General features: G+C 56.3%; 1 protein-coding gene across 2 annotated transcripts; it reads right to left on the bottom strand.

Moving 5' to 3' along the window:
- Positions 1-42: 42 nt before the first annotated feature.
- On the bottom strand, positions 43-18,229 carry ZFYVE21 (zinc finger FYVE-type containing 21). Of its 2 annotated transcripts, XM_039462894.2 has the most exons (8): positions 18,029-18,229; positions 6,280-6,330; positions 5,219-5,387; positions 4,193-4,268; positions 3,991-4,082; positions 3,312-3,365; positions 913-1,055; positions 43-712 (listed from the first exon to the last, which is right to left on the bottom strand). In XM_039462894.2, exons 1-8 carry the CDS (start codon positions 18,164-18,166, stop codon positions 677-679), a joined length of 759 nt encoding a protein of 252 aa, XP_039318828.2. In that variant the 5' UTR covers positions 18,167-18,229; the 3' UTR covers positions 43-676. The 2 variants fall into 2 exon arrangements, with proteins under 2 accessions (XP_039318828.2, XP_039318829.2); XM_039462895.2 differs by lacking the exon at positions 3,312-3,365.
- Positions 18,230-18,399: the final 170 nt, after the last annotated feature.

Below are 18,399 nucleotides of genomic sequence, written 5' to 3'. Positions count from 1 at the left end.
GGTATGCCGGCTCAGGTGATCTGGACGCAGGAAGGCAAGGCCTTGTCCATATGTTCAAAATAGGTTTTAATCATAAGCTTGATATACAAATTGCTTTACAGTCATCTTAATAAAGTGAAATAGTGAGTGAAAAGTACAAAACAAAGCTCTCACGTTCCCCTTAGTGAAGTATCAAAGGATCACTCATAGCCCAAAATTAGTGACAAGGTAAGTGGCCAGTCTGTAAAGCAGGCTAAGGCAAGTGCTGTAAACTGGCTGTTACAGGTGCGCAGGCTCCGCTGCAGATCAGAGGCCTGAGTTCCTACTACCCAAACTGTTTCCTTGAAGAATTAACGAAATGAATATTGATGGGCCAGAACTTCCCAGTAAACCTGGGAACTCACAGAAATAGAATATATTATGCTAAAAATAGTTCAGCAGTAGTGTAGCTCAGTCTCTCCCACCCCCAATTAAGTATTGACAATACGCAAATTCTAAAACATGAAGCTGTTTAAAGCATTAATAGACTGTGAACATATTGCACTAGGTAAGTGAACACTTCTGTTTCTCCAAATAGGTGAGCTGCATTTCCCAGCACAAGCAGGATTAATCCCTGTGGTGCGCAAGGAGCAGGCTGTTGTTCCAAGCGACTCGGTCCTGGTGACCACATGTACTCCAAGCTCAGCCCCACGGAGAGTTACTGGTCCCGAGATTCGTAGAGGAGCTTGGCAGCCTGCAGGGTGACCAAAGACAAGATCAACACAGTGAGACCTGCTTGGTCCTACGCCTGGTGGAGCCAGGCCTGTGTGCGTTTCAGGGGAGACGGCGAGGCAACCCAGTTGAAGGGGAACAGGTGGAGGGATGGGGGCCTCCTCTGGGAAAGGTGAACTTTTGCTCTAAGACAAACGGCCCAGCCTCCCTGGCCTCAGGTACCTTGTGCATGGCCACTAGCCACGCCACCGCCTGCCTCCTGCCCACGTTTGCGTCCTCGGCCGCTGTCAGCTTCAGCTGGGTCACACCCTCCATCCCTGGCACCGTATATTGCAGGAACATGCCTGTGGCCCGTGTGTTGCTTCCTGGAGGAGGGAGATAAGGTAAGAGGACCCAAGGGAGACTCTTGAGTGCCCAGGCGGCCACCAGCCCCAAGGCAGTGGTGGCCAGGACACCTTCCTAACCTTGTGCTGCTCTAAGAGTAGCCTCGTAGTGAGGGCTGGTGCTCAGGAGCACCTGGGGATCACCATCTCTTCAGGCCTCTGGGAGGAGACCCCAAGCTCACAGGGGTAACAGCCTGGTGCCTCCAGGGCCCGGAACAAACGAGCCACATCACCAGGAACTGCCTGAGAGGCGCTGCTGTGCCCTTCAGAGAACCGCCAGACAAGGCTGGCTCCTGCAGAGGTGCCCACCTGTGCCCAGGGCTGGGGAAGAGTGGAGGCTACCTTGAGAGCGCCCTGGCCACCGACAGGCCAAGCAAATGGTCAGGGTCACAGCTTGTCTCCCTGTTGAGAAGCAGAGCTGGCACAGAGGGGATCGACAGTGCAAAGGCCCAGTGCCAAGGAAATGCCACCCCAGCCTGGACACAGGCTATCTCCCCAGACCAGGCACCCATGCTGGGGACTGGTCTGCTGGGACCCAGGCTCCCTGCCTTTGGGCGATAGCCAGCTGTTCCAGTGACAACGACTCAATTCCAGCACTTGCTCCAAGAATACACCGCTCAAGACAGTGGCTCTTCAGTCAGGGCTGGTGTTGAAAGAGGCCCGTGGGATGCAGCCTCCCATGAACTTGGTGACTTGGGCGGGGAAGCCCCATCATGATCAGTCGACCTCTCGGGAGACTCCTCCATCAGACACGATCTCCCCATCAGCAACCAGGCCGACTCTTCTGCTGGTCGGTGGAGTGGGCGCTGAGGCTGCAGATGGGCATGCAGCGACCACGCGTGCTCAGGAAGAGGCCGGAGCAGCCTGTGATGTGCTGTCCCCTGGCAGGCCCTACAACCACACCTTTTTTTTTTTTTTTTTTCCATCTATCCCAAAACGTCAAGAACCGTACTTTCTTTTAGTCTCCCGTCACCCAGGCTGGAGTGCAGTGGTACGATCTTAGCTCACTGCAATCTCTGCCTCCTGGGTTTAAGCGATTCTCCTACCTCAGCCTCCTGAGTAGCTGAGATTATAGGCACTGCACGCCACGCCCTGCTAATTTTTGTACTTTTAGTAGAGTGCTTTCACTGTGTTGGTCAGGCTGGTCTCAAACTCCTAACCTCAGGTGGTCTGCCTACCTCAGCCTCCCAAAGTGCTGGGATTACAGGCATGAGCCACCACACCCAGACTCCAGAACCACACTTTCATAAGCCACATTCTGTGGTTAAGGCATGCACCCCCATCCCGCCACTGGGGAACCTTGCCTGGGCTCTGTAGCAGGGCCACAGCTCTGCCCACCACCTGGATTTGCTTGATAAAGCGCCACTGGATCATAGCCACGGCCATCTGTCACCCTGTCATCTGCGGCTGACTCTGCCTTCACCACAGCACATGTGGCTAGAAGACGGTGCTGGGGTCTGAAAGCCTCTAAGGAGCCTGGGTAGGCAAGGCTCACTGCACCCCTGAAGCCGCCACAAGGGGATGCAGTGCCAGAAGCCATGGGGAGGGTCTGCCCATGAGGGCAGACCAGGAGGCCATGTCGCCCTAGCCTTGGGAATACTGGGTGCCCTAATCAATGGCCCTCACCTGAGCCTCAGGCTCCGCAGGAGGCAGGTAGAGGGGAGCACCTAGGGTGACCCCCGCTTCTCCAGACCCTACTCTTTGCTCCTGGGCATCTACACCTTGCAGCCTGCTCAGGGTAACCAGCTTGATGCCATCCCGGCTTCATGCATGTTCCTGAGCTCAGGACAGAGGTGGCAAAACACTGGCCTAGGTGTCTCGCCTCATTCAGAAGGCTGACAGAAGCGCCAGGAGAGTCAGGGGTCCCAGGAGGCCAGGTTGAGCTGGGGAGCAGCAGGCTGTGGTGGGAAGGGCAGTGTTGGGAGAGGCCCCCGAGGCCAGGTGAGTCCCCGTGGGCACCCACACCCCCTGACCTCAGCCTGTTCAGAGCTGGCAGGTACTGACAGCTGTCAACTGACAGCTGTCAACTCCCAAGACAACTGAGCAAGTACATCTACTGGGGTGTCTTCATTTACGCTTTATAAACCCACGTGGCGGACCCAACTTCTCCCTTAAGTCAACCTAAACAAGGGAATTCGGTTTCACAGAGAACCTTGGCATGGACCACCCCGTGGACAGAAGCCAGGTGGCGAGGGCCCGCCACGTGCAGGGAGCCCCAGCAAGGAGGAAGAGGCTGACCTTCAAAGACAGGCTGGCTCCCCAGGAGGCTGGTGTAAGCGTGAGTGTCTTTTTCTACGGCAAGAAGGTGGGCAGGCAATGGAGAGAAGGAGAAACCAAGAGCCGGTGAGAGAACAGAAAGCAACACGGGTTACAGCACGTGCATCTGTCGGCACAGTTTGCAGATAGCGGAACGCAAGCTCCCCGTCAGCAGAGTTCAGTGGAGAGGCCAGGCTGGGCTAGATGCACTAGCAGCTCACCAGGAAACACACCAGGGGTTTAGTCTGCACAGACGCCCGTCTGTGAGGGAGGAGGGCTGAAGTGCTGGCTCCTGATGAGCCACCACGCAGACCTTTTTGGGGATCTCAGTTACTGCATTTGGGGCTTTATTTATTCTTAGTTTGAGTCCATCAATAAACGGAATGACACATGAGCGCATCTAGAGCGGAGGAAGTCACTACGACATGCTGAGGCAGATTTCCCTTTGTGGTCTTATAGTTAAGTCCCGACTCACCTGGTGAGTTCTAAAGCCAATAAGTAAACACAGGCCCTCCCAGCAGAGCAAAGGCAGGCTGTTCCGGAGACCCAGCAGACCCCACTTCTCAGGGCAGCTGCCTGATCCCAAAAGTGCACGCTCCTCTTGTCACCCATGTGTGGCACCAAACCCTCCTGGCTTAGGAAAGGACGTGCCAGCATTTACCTCCAGGAGGGAAGCCTTCTGTGAGGATCTGCACGCTGGAAATGTGCGCAATTTCGATTTCATAGTGGCTGTCTCCATCCAGAAACAAGTATCTACATCAAATAAAAGCGTCCAAATCGGGTCACTCAGCCTCAGGTAACTGCGTCCGAGGCTCCCGGTCTGTGACTATACTGCCCTGTGCCAATGAGGGTCTGGCTCTTACCTCTGGTTATTGGAAAGACGACAAATCATAGTTTCAGATGTCTCTGAGTTTCCAAAAGTGACGAGGAAGGTGGCTCCTTGGGAACACAAAAGCAAACGTGAGAACAGGGCCTGCTGCTTTTCCACCTAACCCTTCCCACGAGTACCAGTCGGCGACACACGCACAGAGGACAGAGTGGAAACAGCAGGAAACAAACCACAGCTTTGTTCTAAGGACTTCTTCAGTTGAGCAAAAAGGCAATCACAGATCAAGGGTTTAAGAGGTAAAACAAAAGGTACCGCTATAGAGACAGGTCCTGCTCATTTATAAAGCTCCTACATCCTTCAAAGAAAGGACGCAGGGAATTCATCGCCAAGGTTCAGATCAAAGAACAATAAACCCCTCTGCTCACACGTCCTAAGAGCTGGCAGGACAGGACCAAGACAGCAGAAAGGAAAGAAAACCCGACTATCTAGCCAGGGACCATGCCCATTTCACCCAGGACAGAGCTGTGGGAAGGCAGACAGGTGGTCCTAGGCCCACAGTGGGCAGGCTGAGGACAGGAGGCCAGAGGCCGGGACAGCAGTTGGGGAGAAGGCGCTGCTCCTTGCTCAGAGATTCCAGGGGAGGAACACCCTACGCCCCTGGAGGACGTCCTCCTCCCACACCAGAACCCTGGGTCTGCGTCGTGCTACTGGGCAAAGGTCTCCGGACTCTCATCAAGGAGCCACGGTGGTCACAAAGGCCCAAGCACCAGCGCTGGGTTCCGCCTGGGGGAAGGGACCGCCTGGGCCCAGGGCCTCCCCTCCCACACGATGGACGTGCCCAGCGGAGTCAGCACCAACATTTGAGACAACATTCCATCTCTGAAGAGAAGGCTCTATAACTGCTTCTAGATGAATCCAGAAGACGGGGTGGGGAGGGAGGGAGGGTGACAGAACGTCAGAGAGAAGCAGAGTGCCGTCTGCACAGTCCACAGCGTCACCACGGACATGGGAGGAGCCAGCCGGCGGAGCGTGCAGGGCTGTGCAGGCCACCTGCCCTTACCGCTCAGGAGCACTTTGAGCTGCTTGTCGTAGAACTCCGCCTCCTTGTGGGACACCAGGGCGCACTCGGCGCACTGCCGCACAGGGTCCACGAAGCACATGCGCCGCAGCGGCACCTTCTGGCTGCAGCACTTGTCGCAGAAGCACTTCCCGCAGCGGCGACAGTGGTGCTGGGCAGACGTGGGGGACGGGCAGTCAGGAGGGGCAGGGGACAAGCAGCCCTGGGTCCCGCCCCTGCTGGCCTGGCATTCCCCGGGCCACACCTAAACGCGAGGGCCCCGTGCTGGCCGCTGCACACACACACCTCCTGACGCCAGCCCCCCCCAGCCCCGGGCTCCCCGCCACACAGCAGGGCTCCACCTCACTTGGGAATTGAGGCCTTTTTTTCAAAATAACCGAAATGGCTGCTTTTCAACTCTTTCTTTCAATTACCCAAGTCCCACTGCTCAGGATGCCCTCAGGCCTTGGAGCTGCCATGAGCTGGGCAAACGTTAGCAGCAAGAAACTCCACGAGGGCAAAGTGGCACAGGAACGGCTGCACAGGGGGCTGTATGGGGGACAGGGGCTGCACCCCACCCTGTGGTGGACCACAGTATCAGCCTACTTTCCACAGAAACAGGGCAGGGCTGACACTCAAAACGAGCCGTAATAGTTGGGTACGGTGGTTCATGCCTGTAATCCCAGCACTTTGGGAGGCCGAGGTGGGGGGATCAGGAGTTTGAGACCAGCCTGGTCACCATGGCGAAACCCCATCTCTACTAAAAGTACAAAAATTAGCTGGGTGTGGTGTTGCCAGTCTGTAGTCCCAGCTACTCAGGAGGCTGAGGCAGAAGAATCACTTGAACCCAGATGGCGGAGGTTGCAGTGAGCCGAGATCATGCCACTGCACTCCATGCCACTGCACTCCAGCCTGGGTGACAGAGAGAGGCTCTATCTCCAAAAAAAAAAAAAAAAAAAAAAAAAAAGGCCATAAGATGATCTCCGTCCCCTGACAGAAGGGGCAGCAGTCCTGTGGGGCCCCTCCAATCCTCCAACCGCCCAAACTCAGCGGCCTCAGCTCACCTTTCTGGTGAGAAAGTCAAACTTGGCGTCACACTGCATACACCTCCGACACTAGGAGAGACAACAGAGCGTTAAAACCTGGCTTAGTCCCTCGCCACGTCAGTGGGGCAGGATCATGGACCACAGCAGGCAGGCTTGTGGTGCACGGCGATGGACTGACCACGCGTGCCCAGGCTCCGGAGGTGGGGTGCACACTGCTCCAAGGCCTGCAGGAGATGCACCCGGTGCACCCATGGGGTCTGGGCCTGAGGTGGGCTTGGGGTTTGACTCTCACAGCTCAGCGTGCAACCTGGTGTTTCGGATCCCTCCACGCTGGACCCAGCAGTTGTTCACTATAGCAATGCCTTTTTGGTCCTGGTCCTGTTACTGGAACCAAAGAGCAACACCATGAAGAAATCATGAAATCCACGGCAGGAGCCAGCCTAACCCGGGAAGGCCATGCTTAGCACCTGCTCCACCAACCAGGCAACACAGGGGAGCTGCTGATTACGGGGCTGTGCGCCAGCTGACAAAAGTCCAGCTACAGAGACATAAAGCTTATTCTGGTTCTTTATTTGGAGTCCTGGCATGCGTGCCCTGACCCCCACCTTTGAGGGAACCCCCAGAAGCAGCTGAAGCACGTGCAGGCTGCTGTGGATGTCATGGGGGGCAGGCACCAGGCCTGAGAATGCCCTGAAGATGCTTCCTCAGCTTGAGGACCCAAGCACAGAGAAGCTCTAAGACTCACCAGCCAGGGCTCACGAGGCTGGACTTTGTTGGCAGAGATTCTACGCACAAAGAATAGACAAGTGCAGACAGAAACGGGAAGGTGGTTGCGCTCAGGGCTGACCAGGAATTGTGACCACATAAGGCCTGGGGACTGGGCAGGTGCCCATAGTGCTCACTTTCCCCAAGGGGTCACAGCAGGCCTGAAGCCCCGTGGCAAGGTGGTGCTGCCCTGACTCTGGGGATGCCCTCTGGGAGGATGCCCTCCTCTGCCTCACGGCAGTAGCCATGAGACAACTGTGCTGGGGACGCAGCTGTTTCTGCTGAATTGGAATCACATCTGAAGTTTCTTCAGCTGTCTCAATAGAACCTCAGAATTACACTTTAAATTGTCTAAGGGCCTGGGCACAGTGGCTCATGCCTGTTAATCCCAGCACCTTGAGAGGCTGAAGTGGGCAGATCACTTGAGCCCAGGAGTTTGAGACCAGTGTGGGCCACAGGGTGAGATCCCATCACTACAAAAAAAATTAAAAATACAAATACAAAAATTAGTTGGTGTGGTGGTGCATGCCTATAGTCCCAGCCACTTGGGAGGCTAAGGTGGGAGGATGGCTTGAGCCCAGGAGACAGAGGTTGCAGTGGGCTGTAATCACGCCACTGCTCTCCAGCCTGGGTGACAGAATGAGACCCTGTTCCAAAAAACAAAAAACAAACAAAAAAAATTGTCTAAGGGCTGTTCAGTGGGCCTCACTTCATAACACCCGGAGTCTCAGAGTGATGGCCAGGTGCCACTGAAATCCAGGGGACCCTGTGGCCACCTGCTGGGTGTCACTGGGGTCGCTGTGGCCCTAAGAAAGTAGATTCTCTTTATGAACAGTGACAATGAAGCCAAGTGCCGCTGTGCCCAGGAGGGAGTGGGACGAGGCGCGGGGGGTCCAGCCCAGCTGCGAGTGTGCTGCTTGTTGCATGCCAGCAGGGCTTGGTCAGGGCTAGTGGAGGAGGCACCTGCTTTATGAATTGCTAAAACAAACGCACGCCGCCTGGGCCTGCTGGGCAGAAGGGACTTGGGGCCCAGCTCCAGCCCGGCAGGGAAGCCTATGGACTGAGGGTGGCCAGAGCCTTTCGGATGTGGGAACAGGTAAGTTTGACGCCGCAACACAGGAGAGCAGGGCAGCCCAGAAGACACCAGGTGGCAAACAGCCCACTCTGAAAAGAGCCCTCCGCAGCCCACACACCTCAGACACTTGGTCAGTCTGCAAGTGAAGGCAGAATTACAATCAGTCACTTAGAAATCAAACAGATAAAAGATGCTCTCTGAATTTCCACTGCTTCAGCTTGACCAAAAAAAAAAAATTGTCACTGAAGTGCAGGGTACATTTACTAAGCACCCAGAGACACACATGTGGTGGCCTGTGCCAGAGGCCCTCACTGAAGAGGCCACAAGCCTGAGGTCACGCCCTACTGTGGGCAGCCATGGCCACCCAACCTTTAAGCTCGCCTCAGGGCTGTGGAGACCTCAGGACTGGCCACAGCCCAACTTCTACAAACAGCCCCAGAAGCAATCGCAGGCTGGTGAGCTGCTGGCTGGGCAGGACCACCGCAGAGCCTGCTTCTGGGGGCGTGGGTCCCAGCTCTGCCTGCTGTCTCCACTTAGAACAGCAAGCCAGAGGCGTTTACCATGTACAGGGAGCTCCTAGCTCGAACCTCCCCGTGACCACGAGACGAAGTCACCGTGAAACACTCACCCTCAGCACCAAAGGCACAGAACTCCCAAACCTCAACTGGGAAGGCTCCAGCCTGGCCTGGCTGCCTCCACTCACTCCAGTTGGCAGCAGGGCCATAACGCCAGCGTGAGCGCAACATGAGGACTCAGCTGTTGCCAGCTCCCTGCACTAACAGCAGGGACTACAATCCAAGGGGAAGACACTCAGACCTGGCTCTGAAGGAAATCTGTCTCCATGCATTCTTTTAAGAGTGAAGGACACCATTTTCATGGTGGTCCCCGGATTTGCTGAGCTGGTTACAGCCTTTTCCAAAGCTGGGCCTCAGTGCTGCCCACCCACTCCCCAGCAGGCCCTCCAGCCGCACATGGGGACCGCGGGCCCCAGGACGCCTCGCCTCCCTCAGCTTCCTGAGAACAAGACCCTCGTGCTCTGGGGTCCTTGGTAAGGATGAAACAAGAAGGTCCCAGCGAGGCTGCCAGCTGGTGTGACACACACACCTTACTTCGGTCCTTGCTATCAGAGACCTGGGTGTTGGGTGGTGAACTAGAAACAGGTGCAGGTTAAATGAGCCGGTGACTGAATGGTGTGACTCACAGGGGTCCTCTGCGAAGAGATGGAGGTCTTTTTACTTCTGCTGAGGACTTGGCTCAATACTGACAAGAATCACCCATGTTCAAAGCACAGTAATCCTGAAGAGATGTAAGAGAAAACCTTTCCTCCATGAAGAGCTCCCTTTTCCCTTCCGGGGGAAAGAGACCAGGAAATGCCTGGCGAGCATAAACTGAGGGCCTGAAGTCTTGAAAAGGAGGCGAACTGGACGTAGCCGCAGCCATTGCCAAGCCACACGAGAGCTCAGATGCCTTATCTCACGCAAGAGCCGCCTCAGTGCTCCATCAAGGACAGATGGGCTGCACTGGCACCGACAAGCAGCTAACAGGGCTCGGCCCTCAGTGGGAAAGCTGCTCCCACACGTGTGGCACTGTTCCAGCCCCAACTCTGGGCCAGCGAACATTGCTGGGGCTGATTCCACAGCAAGGCAGGCAAGGCCTGTGGGGTCACCAAGGCCGAGCACCTTCTGGAACACAGACCCCCAGGTCTGAGCAGGGCTGGGAACCACGCAACCGCCCAATCCCCCGGCGTCTCACCCTCCCTGTGGTCTGGGGACCCAGCCACGGACCCTCCACCACCCTCTCCTCACAGGTTTGAGGACTTTCCCCTGCCCTGCACCCCTCCTCTGGGAAGCTCATCCCCTTCTCTGAGCCCCAGAAGACGCTGGCGCGGAGGAGCTGCTCCGAAGCAACGCCATCACAGCCGCTGCCCTCACCGTGTCCATGTGAGCCCGTGCTCTGCAAAGGCAGGAGCCTCCCTCCAGCCTGCGGGCCCACGTGCAGCACAGGGGGCTCGGAGACAGGCCACATCAGGTGCCAAGTGCCCACTGTGCTTAGTTGGGGAAACAAAGTCTGGTGGTCCTGGGACTCCGTAGATGCTCCTGGAAGGAGTCCTCTGGGGTCCACAGCCACGTGTGCCCTCACTGTGGGAGGACAGAGGTCCCAGTTGTGGTACACATCAGGGGCCCTTCAGATGCCATTCTGCAGCGAAGACAGGCCCGCCGTGACCCATAAGAGGGCCTCATCCCTGCCAAGCTCCACGTCATCACTGCCCCCACTCAGGCAGGTCCTGAGCATTGTGAGATCCCACAACCAGCCTTTCTTGTTTCCCTTTGCTTTTAAGCTAACTTCCTGAACTTGGAAACCAGGCCTGGCCCACCCCAGCCGTCTGGAAGCATCTACAGAGTGCAGCCGGCAGCTCTGCCAGGGGCTCCCCTGCCTGCGAGCTGTGGGCACAGGCTGGCTGCTCACCTCCTGCTTGTGCTTCGGCCCAGCCCTGCGGTTGCCCTCGAATGGGTCTGTCGGTTCTGGAACGCTCTGCCTGCTGTGTGGTGGCCCCTTCCCTGACCCCAGACATCCATTAGCCATAGAATCTACTAGAATCTGCTAGAGAAAACTTCACAGGGGTTTTAGCTGTGAGCTTAAGCAAACACGAAGCCGCGCTATCACCAGGTTCCAGTGAGGATAACTGTGTATGATATCTCCGTGGTGACCCTGGCCCACGGTGCCCAACAGGAGGGGCGCACTCTCTCAATATTCTCAGCAGACAGTGCTGACAGACAGTTGCTTTTCCCGTGTACTGTGCAGTCTGTGTTTGGTCAAGCTAAAAGGCCAATTTCTAAATATAAGACCACATTGCTGGAGGTGGCTCACGCCTGCAATCCTAGCACTTTGGGAGGCTGAGGCGGGAGGGTCGCTTGAGCCAGGAGTTTAAGAGTAGCCTGGGCAAGATAGCAAGACCTTATCTCTACAGAGCCAGGCATGGTGGTGCACACCTCTAGTCCCAGCTACGTGGGAGGCTGAGCTGGGAGGACAGCTTGAGCCCAGGAGGTCGAGGCTGCAGTGAGCCATGTTCATGCTACTGCATTCCAGCCTGGGCAGCAGAACGGTGTGACCCACAGGGGCAGGGGTCCTCTTGGGAGACATGGAAGGTCTTTTTGCTTCTGATGACTAAGGACTCAAAAAAAAAAAAAAAAAAAAAAGACGGACCACACCTAGGATTTAAATTTGTCCCCTTAAAAATAGAAATGACCCGGCCAGGCGAGGTGGCTCACGCCTGTAATCCCAGCACTCTGGGAGGCTGAGGTGAGCTGATCACAAGGTCAGGAGATCAAGACCAGCCTGCCAAATAACCACCCTGTCAGTAAGCATGCCCCGCAAAGGAAGTACAGGCACGCAAGCTGGGCACCAGACCAGGCTCCCACCAGCGCCTCCTTTAATTGGACCCGACAGCTCTGCTGTTCAGTGAAGCAGCTATTTTAGGAACTAGGGAGAATACACCAAAGCCCAGAAACCAAGTGTGATTCATCTGTTTTCACCGTACGTGGCCAGCAGCGTCTGGAATGCTGGCCCCTCAGTCTGCATCACGTTGCAGGTACACATATGTCACCTCCAGGGTGGGCTGGGCAGACTTTCAAGCCAGCACATTTGCAGGGGAAACTAACACTCCCAAGAACAATCCAATTAAAAAGGCCTCGAGATGTTTAGTGAGAAAAATGAATAAATAAATAATAAAGGTGTTCAGTGAGGGCCACAAGGCCAGAGGTGCAGGCTGTGACAGAGACAGAGGAGAGCGAGGCAGGGTGAGCTCAGGCAGTGCCCCAGGAAGACCCGCCTGCTGCTGGACCCTCTTGCCCAGGCCAGGCAGAGAAGCCTGCTAAGGGCTGACACTGCTCCTGGGATGGACGGCGGCGTCACAGAGGCAGCCTCGACCCAGGCCTCTCTGGGGACCTGGCACTCACTTCCATAGGACAGCTCCATGGCCACCCTGCAGGGCCCAGCACAGGCTGGGAGGAGCTGAATGAACACAGGAGCTGCCCAAGGAAAGCGGGGCTCAGAGGGAGTGAGGACCGGGGCAGGCACATGCAGACAGCTCCCAGTGGAATTTCGGAACACGCTTCCCCTGGCTGCCTACGGGAGTTGGAGCCCTGGGTGCTTGTCCCCTCCTTGCTGGCCCAGTAAACCAACAGCTGACTCACACCCACCCTGCCAGATGACACCCTCGGAGGCAGTCAAGGCAGAGGCCATAAACTAAGCTTCCCATTGGGTAAGCAAGATGGCCATGAGCAATGAAAGGAGAAACTGGGCCAGGCGTGGTGGCCACACCTGTAATCTTGGCACTTCCAGAGGCTGAGGTGGGAGGACTGCTTGAGCCCAGGAGTTCCAGACCAGTCTGAGCAACACAACCCTGTCTCTACAAAATCTAAAAATTAGCTGGACGTGGTGGTAGGCACCTGCGGTCCCAGCTTCTTGGGAGGTTGAGGCAGGAGAATCACTTGAACCTGGGAGTTGAACGTTGAAGTAAGCCGAGATTGCACCACTGCACTCCAGCCTGGGCAATACAGCAAGACTCCTCTCAAGCAAAAGAAATCCCGAAACCCATCCTTCCTCCACAGTGGGAGCACACACCAGCACAGAGCTCCTCGGAGACCTGCAGGTGGGGACCTGCTGGCCCACTCTCCCGCAACAGGGCAGCTCCTCAGAACCAGCACCCGGCCACCCCCAAAGAGGGGGCTTCACAGCACTCAGGAAACCAAAAGTGCCTCCACCCTCAAGGTTAGTATCATCTCAAAGTATAGTTTAGGGAACTTAAATGGATGTTCAAAAAAAGTTACCATAAAAAGAACAGTTTCAGGACATATGCCTGCCCTCCCCTTGAGGCTGGGGTGACAAAGGACAGTGAGGCCCCACCACACACTCTGAGCTCCCACACCACTGTCAGAAAGGTCACCCACCAGCTGGTGGGCAGGCTTCCATGGTCAACGACTTCCCAGACCCCCCAGAATTCGTCAATCAAAAAACTATTTATTTATTTATTTATTTTTAAAGATGGGGTTTCACCATGATGGCCAGGCTGGACTTGAACTCCTGACCTCAGGTGATCCACCCACCTCGGCCTCCCAAAGTGCTAGGATTATAGGTGTGAGCCACCGCGCCTGGTGACAATCATTTTTAACGGGTAAGAGTGTAACTCCTACAAATAGAAAATGGACCCATGTCAAAGATTTAACTCATTAGTAAACGACAGAACCGGTAAGATTAAAAACCCAGTTCAAAGGAGAATCCAAAGAGCAGAGATGGATACAAGCCGTGAGGAAGGAAGACATGAATTTGACAATAGATGTCAAATGGCTCCTCTCACAAGGCCCCACTGTGGGGTGTGTGAAAGAGGACGTCAATTTCACCTCTGAGGGACAAAATCTACTTGCATCTCAGGGACTGCAATCATGTGCGTTACTATCAGTTTTCTACAATGTTCAGCTGCCAGGCAGTTCAAGGCTAGTGACAGGTGCAGGCACTGACCGTGGCCTGGCCTCCCACAGGATGCCCAAGGATCCTGTTTTGTTGCCTCAAAGTCTCAGTGTTTCCTAACATAAGTAAAACCTCTACAGCCTGGGCAACAGAGCAACACCCTGTCTCAAAAAAAGAAAACGTCCTTAGCCAGCTTCAGGGACCCTTGAGAAGCTCGCCTGTGTCCCTGGCAGTGTCCCATGAGGCTGCTCGTTCCCAAAACCTGCACAGGCTCTGGCAGCCCCTGGCACTTCACAAGGGTGAGCTTTACCCAAGCCCTGTGATCCGGGAAGACAATTATGAAACTCCCACCCCACAGTGTGCTGGGAAAGCCTTCTGCCGAGAACCACCCTCCCCAAACAAGCCAGAGATCACAGATGCACCCCTTGTTTACCTGAAACAAGGCCCTCCAAATTCCCATTCTCTGCCCCAGAAAACACTGGCCATTTCTCCCCATTATCAACTGGAACACAATTCCTTTACCTGGACTTTTTTTATTTTTTGAGACTCTCACTCTGTTGCCCAGGCGGAAGTGCGCTGGCACAATCTCACTGTAACCTCCTCCTCCCAGTTCAAGTGATTCTCCTGCCTCAGCCTCCCGAGTAACTGGGATACAGGTGTGCACCACCAGACCTGACTACTTTTTGTGTTTTTATTTACTTATTTATTTTGAGATGGAGTCTCACTCAGTCACTCAGGCTGGCGTGCAGCGACATGGTCTTGGCTCACTGCAACCTCCGCCTCCTGGGTTCAGGTCATTCTCCTGCCTCAGCCTCCCAAGTAGCTGGAATTACAGGCACCCACCACTGTGCCCGGCTAAGTTGTGTATTCTGGCCTCAGCTCTCTGATGTGCTGGAGGCGCTGGCCTTCCACTGTCCCACCCACCTCCCCATCTTGATTATTTCCAGCCGTGGCCACACCTCCCTGCAAAAGAAAAGCCCTGTCCGGCCTGGCCTGAGACCCTCGCAGAACTCGGGGTCCCCTGTTCTCCCTGCTGCACGGCCCCAGCCGCCTCTCTTCAGTAACAGTCCTCACTTCAGCTCTCTTCCCACCCAAGTCCCGGCTCGTGATCAGACACGAACGTGCTCTCTTCTCCCCGGTTCCAAATCTAGAGTATCCAGTGTCAACCTGCCGGCATGGTGCTGTGGTCACTGCTTCTGCCAGCACCTCGGATGGGAGGTAGGAGGGGTGCACAGCGGCAACGATTTCAAGGATAAGACTCAGGATCTCAGCTGCCTGCGACAAGCCCAGATGGCTGCACGCCCTGACCGCCCACCCCCAAGCCCACTGCCTTGCGTCAGTGTCGGACATTTGATGGCAGTCAGACAAGCCCCAGAGATCATCTGAGGTTTCCTTCACACCCCCAAACACCTCTATCCAAACTGGTGTCGCACGAAGCTTTACACATCGCCTCTGCCTCCCCTGCCCCAAAGGTTCCGGAGGAGGCCCAGACTGGAGAAACGACTCTCAGCTGGTCCTTGAGAATCTGAGAGCTGCAGGCCACCTCTGAGAAAGGCGCATGTGTGCACACACTCCCCAGGGGCTTTTTGCAGCATTTTAAAGGGATAACCCTTATGAGCCCAAAGTGATAAAACAGCCCAGGTCAGGCACCTGGTATTCAGGAGCAGTGCAATGGGCTGAACCCACACTCCCCAGGCTGAGGACAGAGCCAGAATGAAAACCGACCAACATGTTTACAGATGACGATGAAGCCAGTTGGCACACAGCCACCAAGCCAAGGCCATGTTCTACCGAATTCTCCTCTGCCCATTCCGAACCACCACAAATAAACCTATTTTTCCACAACTGGTTATCTGCACATTTGAGTCACCTCCCCACAATCACCTCAGTGGCCCCAGCACGCAGCGCAGCTCAGTGTCCCCTGCAGCAGCGCCACGGGCCGGGCAACTGTCACAGTTACGTTTCCCCTCGAGCCATCACAACTAAAGCCGGACATTATTCCAAATCTTCCAGTCCTCACTGCCCCATCTCATTCCTCCAGAACACTGTCTTCGGTCACTTCTGGGCTCTAAGACCACGCTCCAATAAAATTCAAAACACAAAACTCAAAGTCCAGCTTCACTAGAACAGTTTCTCCCGTCCCCCAAGCACACCCAACGCTAGGGCCTTCCTCAGCTGCTCAGAACCCGAATGACCATCCAAACGTGGGGGGCTCTGGAGGGACATCCTGCCACCACGCCAACATGGGAATGAATCTTCTCTTCCAGGAGGGGCGCCACCTGACTCAGGTGTTTCAACTCCACTGGGTAGGAAGTCACCACGGGACTTCCATGCAGCCCCTCCACAGAGGCTACGAAAAAGGGCTGGGGAAAAATGCTGAACAATTCAGCTGATACCAAAAGGGTTCTGGAAGAGGGAATGAAGGAGGGAAACACAGTGGTTAACTAAAAACCAGAACCGTAAAATCAGTGCTGGTGTAGGCTATGGAGAAAGAAACTGTTTTGGTGGAAACCTCTGCCTCATCTTGGCCAAGCTTTCTCACACGCGCCACACGGTTCAAACAGCTGTGGAGTATTTCTGTGCCACTAACAGTTCATGGGTGTACGACACAAATACAAACGATTTTCACTTGTCAATTTAAAAATACATTTTGGGGGTGGTGGGGGAAAAATTTAAAAAAAATAATAATAATACATTTTGGCCAGGCGCAGTGGCTTACGCTTGTAATCCCAACACTCTGGGAGGCTGAGGCGGGCGGATCACCCGAGGTCCGGAGTTCAAGACCAGCCTGACCAACATGGTGAACCCCACCCCCATCTAAAAAAAAAACCATTTTTTAAAAAGATGTCACAGGAAAATGATTGGGGGAAAGTGTCTTAAAAAACTCCTTAGGGTGGCGATACTGGGGAGAAGTGAGAAGCACTGGTCCAGACCCGTCAGGACCCCCTCGGTGACAAAGGAAGGCTCTGTGCACTGTAGACGCTGACACACTTCCCCATAGCCACTGGAATTCCGTCCTGTCCCAGAGGCTCTGCGGCAGCCCTCCCCGCCAGGCCTCTGCTCCAGCTTCAAGGAACCCAGGTAAATTTGTGCTACTTTGACTTCTTGAACACGGTTCCAACATCTGCTTAGTTCTCTCACTGAGGGAATTAAACGAATCTGTAACATGCGTTAAGTATGAAAGTCATATTACAGGCCGGGCAAGGTGGCTCACGTCTGTAATCCCAGCACTTTGGGAGGCCAAGGTGGGTGGATCACGTGGTCAGGAGTTCGAGACCAGCGTGACCAACCTGGTGAAACCTCGTCTCTACTAAAAATACAAAAAAATTAGCTGGGAATGGTGGTGCACGCCTTGTAATCACAGCCACTCAGGAGGCTGAGGCAGGAGAATTGCCTGAACCTGGGAGGCGGAGGTTGCAGCGGGCCAAGATGGTGCCACTGCACTCCAGCCTGGGAGACTTTGTCTCAAAAAAAAACAAAAAATAAAAACAAAAAAAAGTCGTATTACAAAAATTTTCTCTCGGAGTTTTTTATCCTGGTAAAATCCACAGAATATAAACTGGGCATACTTGTTAGTGCACAGCCAGTGAGAGTAAATGCACTCGAGGCCTTCCTAGCTGGCCAAGGAGCTGAGGTGAGGCAAAGGCACCTCCCATCAGGTCAAGGGGAATCCCACGGGACCCCCAGGGGGTGGCCTGGCTCAGGGACCTCACGTCCACGCCCCAGCTTCTGGAGTGACCTGGGCAACTCCCACGGTGCCTGGGCCGCTGGGAAACGGGTGCAGACCTGTGATCTCCTTCAAACTCTCCGGTGGGCGACTGCGGCCTCGCTTCCGAGGTGGAGGGGTTGTGTGGACGAAGGGGAAAGGGAGGCAGCCTGGCCCACAGGGTGGGTCCTGGCTCTCCTCTCCGCCGGGCTTCTGAGCAGGTGGCTTCGGAACCTGCCACCCGCCCGAGGCACCGACGCCTCTCCAGGTTCCCGGGCAGGACCCCTGCAGGGCCGCCGGCTCCAGCGCTTCCGCGGACCGCAAGCGCCTTCTTCCACTTTCTCCGGAGCGAGCCCCGGCTCCGGGGACGGAGTCCACACGCGCTAGCCCAGCACTAACCGGCCTCGGGCAGGGCCGCACCCACCCCGGGGCCAGCCCGCGCCCCGAGTCCCGCGCCCCGCACGCTGCCTCCCGGCGCCCGCCCTGAGCAGGTGCAGGCCCTCCGGCCCTCCCCGGACCTTCGCACCGGGACCCCCGCACTGACACCCCGTGCGCCTCGCACCTTTCCCGCGGGCGCAGGAGCCTGAGGCGGGGGCCTCGGAATGCGGCCAGCCTGGGGGAGCGCCAGGCGGGGGCCTGCCGGGGAAGGGGCGGCCCGGAGGCGGAGGGGGCGTCGCGGGAGCCTGGAAGCCCGCGGGGCCGGGCGAGGGCGGCGGGGCGGGGCCGGGACGCGGGCCGGGGCGGTGGCCACCCACCTCCTTGTCCGGGACCCATTGCGGCTCCTCCAGGCCGAACGGGCTTCCGAAGGCGCGGTGCTCCGGCACCATGCGCAGACCGCTGGGGGAGCGCACCAGCTTCTTGGCGTCGCGGCGCGTGGACACTTCGGAGGACATGACGCCGCCTCAGCCTCTCGGCCCGAGGCCCCGCACCCGGCCCCTAGCCCAGCCCGGGGACACCGCCCGCCCCGCCCCGGCCCGCGTGCGGCTGACAGCACCGGCGTCCAATCGCCAAGCCCGCCACGGGGCGCGGACCAATCGGAATTCAACCTCTGCCCCCTCTCCAATCCGCGTAAGGGCACCGCCCCTGCCACCCTGCGGCCGGTGACCAATCGGCGGTGAGGGCTGGC

Source organism: Saimiri boliviensis, chromosome 2, assembly GCF_048565385.1.
Source record: "Saimiri boliviensis isolate mSaiBol1 chromosome 2, mSaiBol1.pri, whole genome shotgun sequence".
NCBI classification, from domain to species: Eukaryota; Metazoa; Chordata; class Mammalia; order Primates; family Cebidae; genus Saimiri; species Saimiri boliviensis.
The sequence above is the reverse complement of the archived record's forward strand: the minus strand, read 5'-3'. Positions and strand labels throughout refer to the sequence as shown.

Bases quoted from the DNA above. Each gene is read 5' to 3' on its own strand.
- ZFYVE21 (XM_039462894.2), bottom strand. From the start codon at position 18,166: ATGTCCTCCGAAGTGTCCACGCGCCGCGACGCCAAGAAGCTGGTGCGC. The intron at 4,269-5,218 runs GTAAGGGCAGGT...TGTGTTCCCAAG, and splicing joins GCTCAAAGTGCTCCTGAGCG to GAGCCACCTTCCTCGTCACT. The intron at 713-912 runs GTACCTGAGGCC...GTCACCCTGCAG, and splicing joins GGCTAGTGGCCATGCACAAG to GCTGCCAAGCTCCTCTACGA.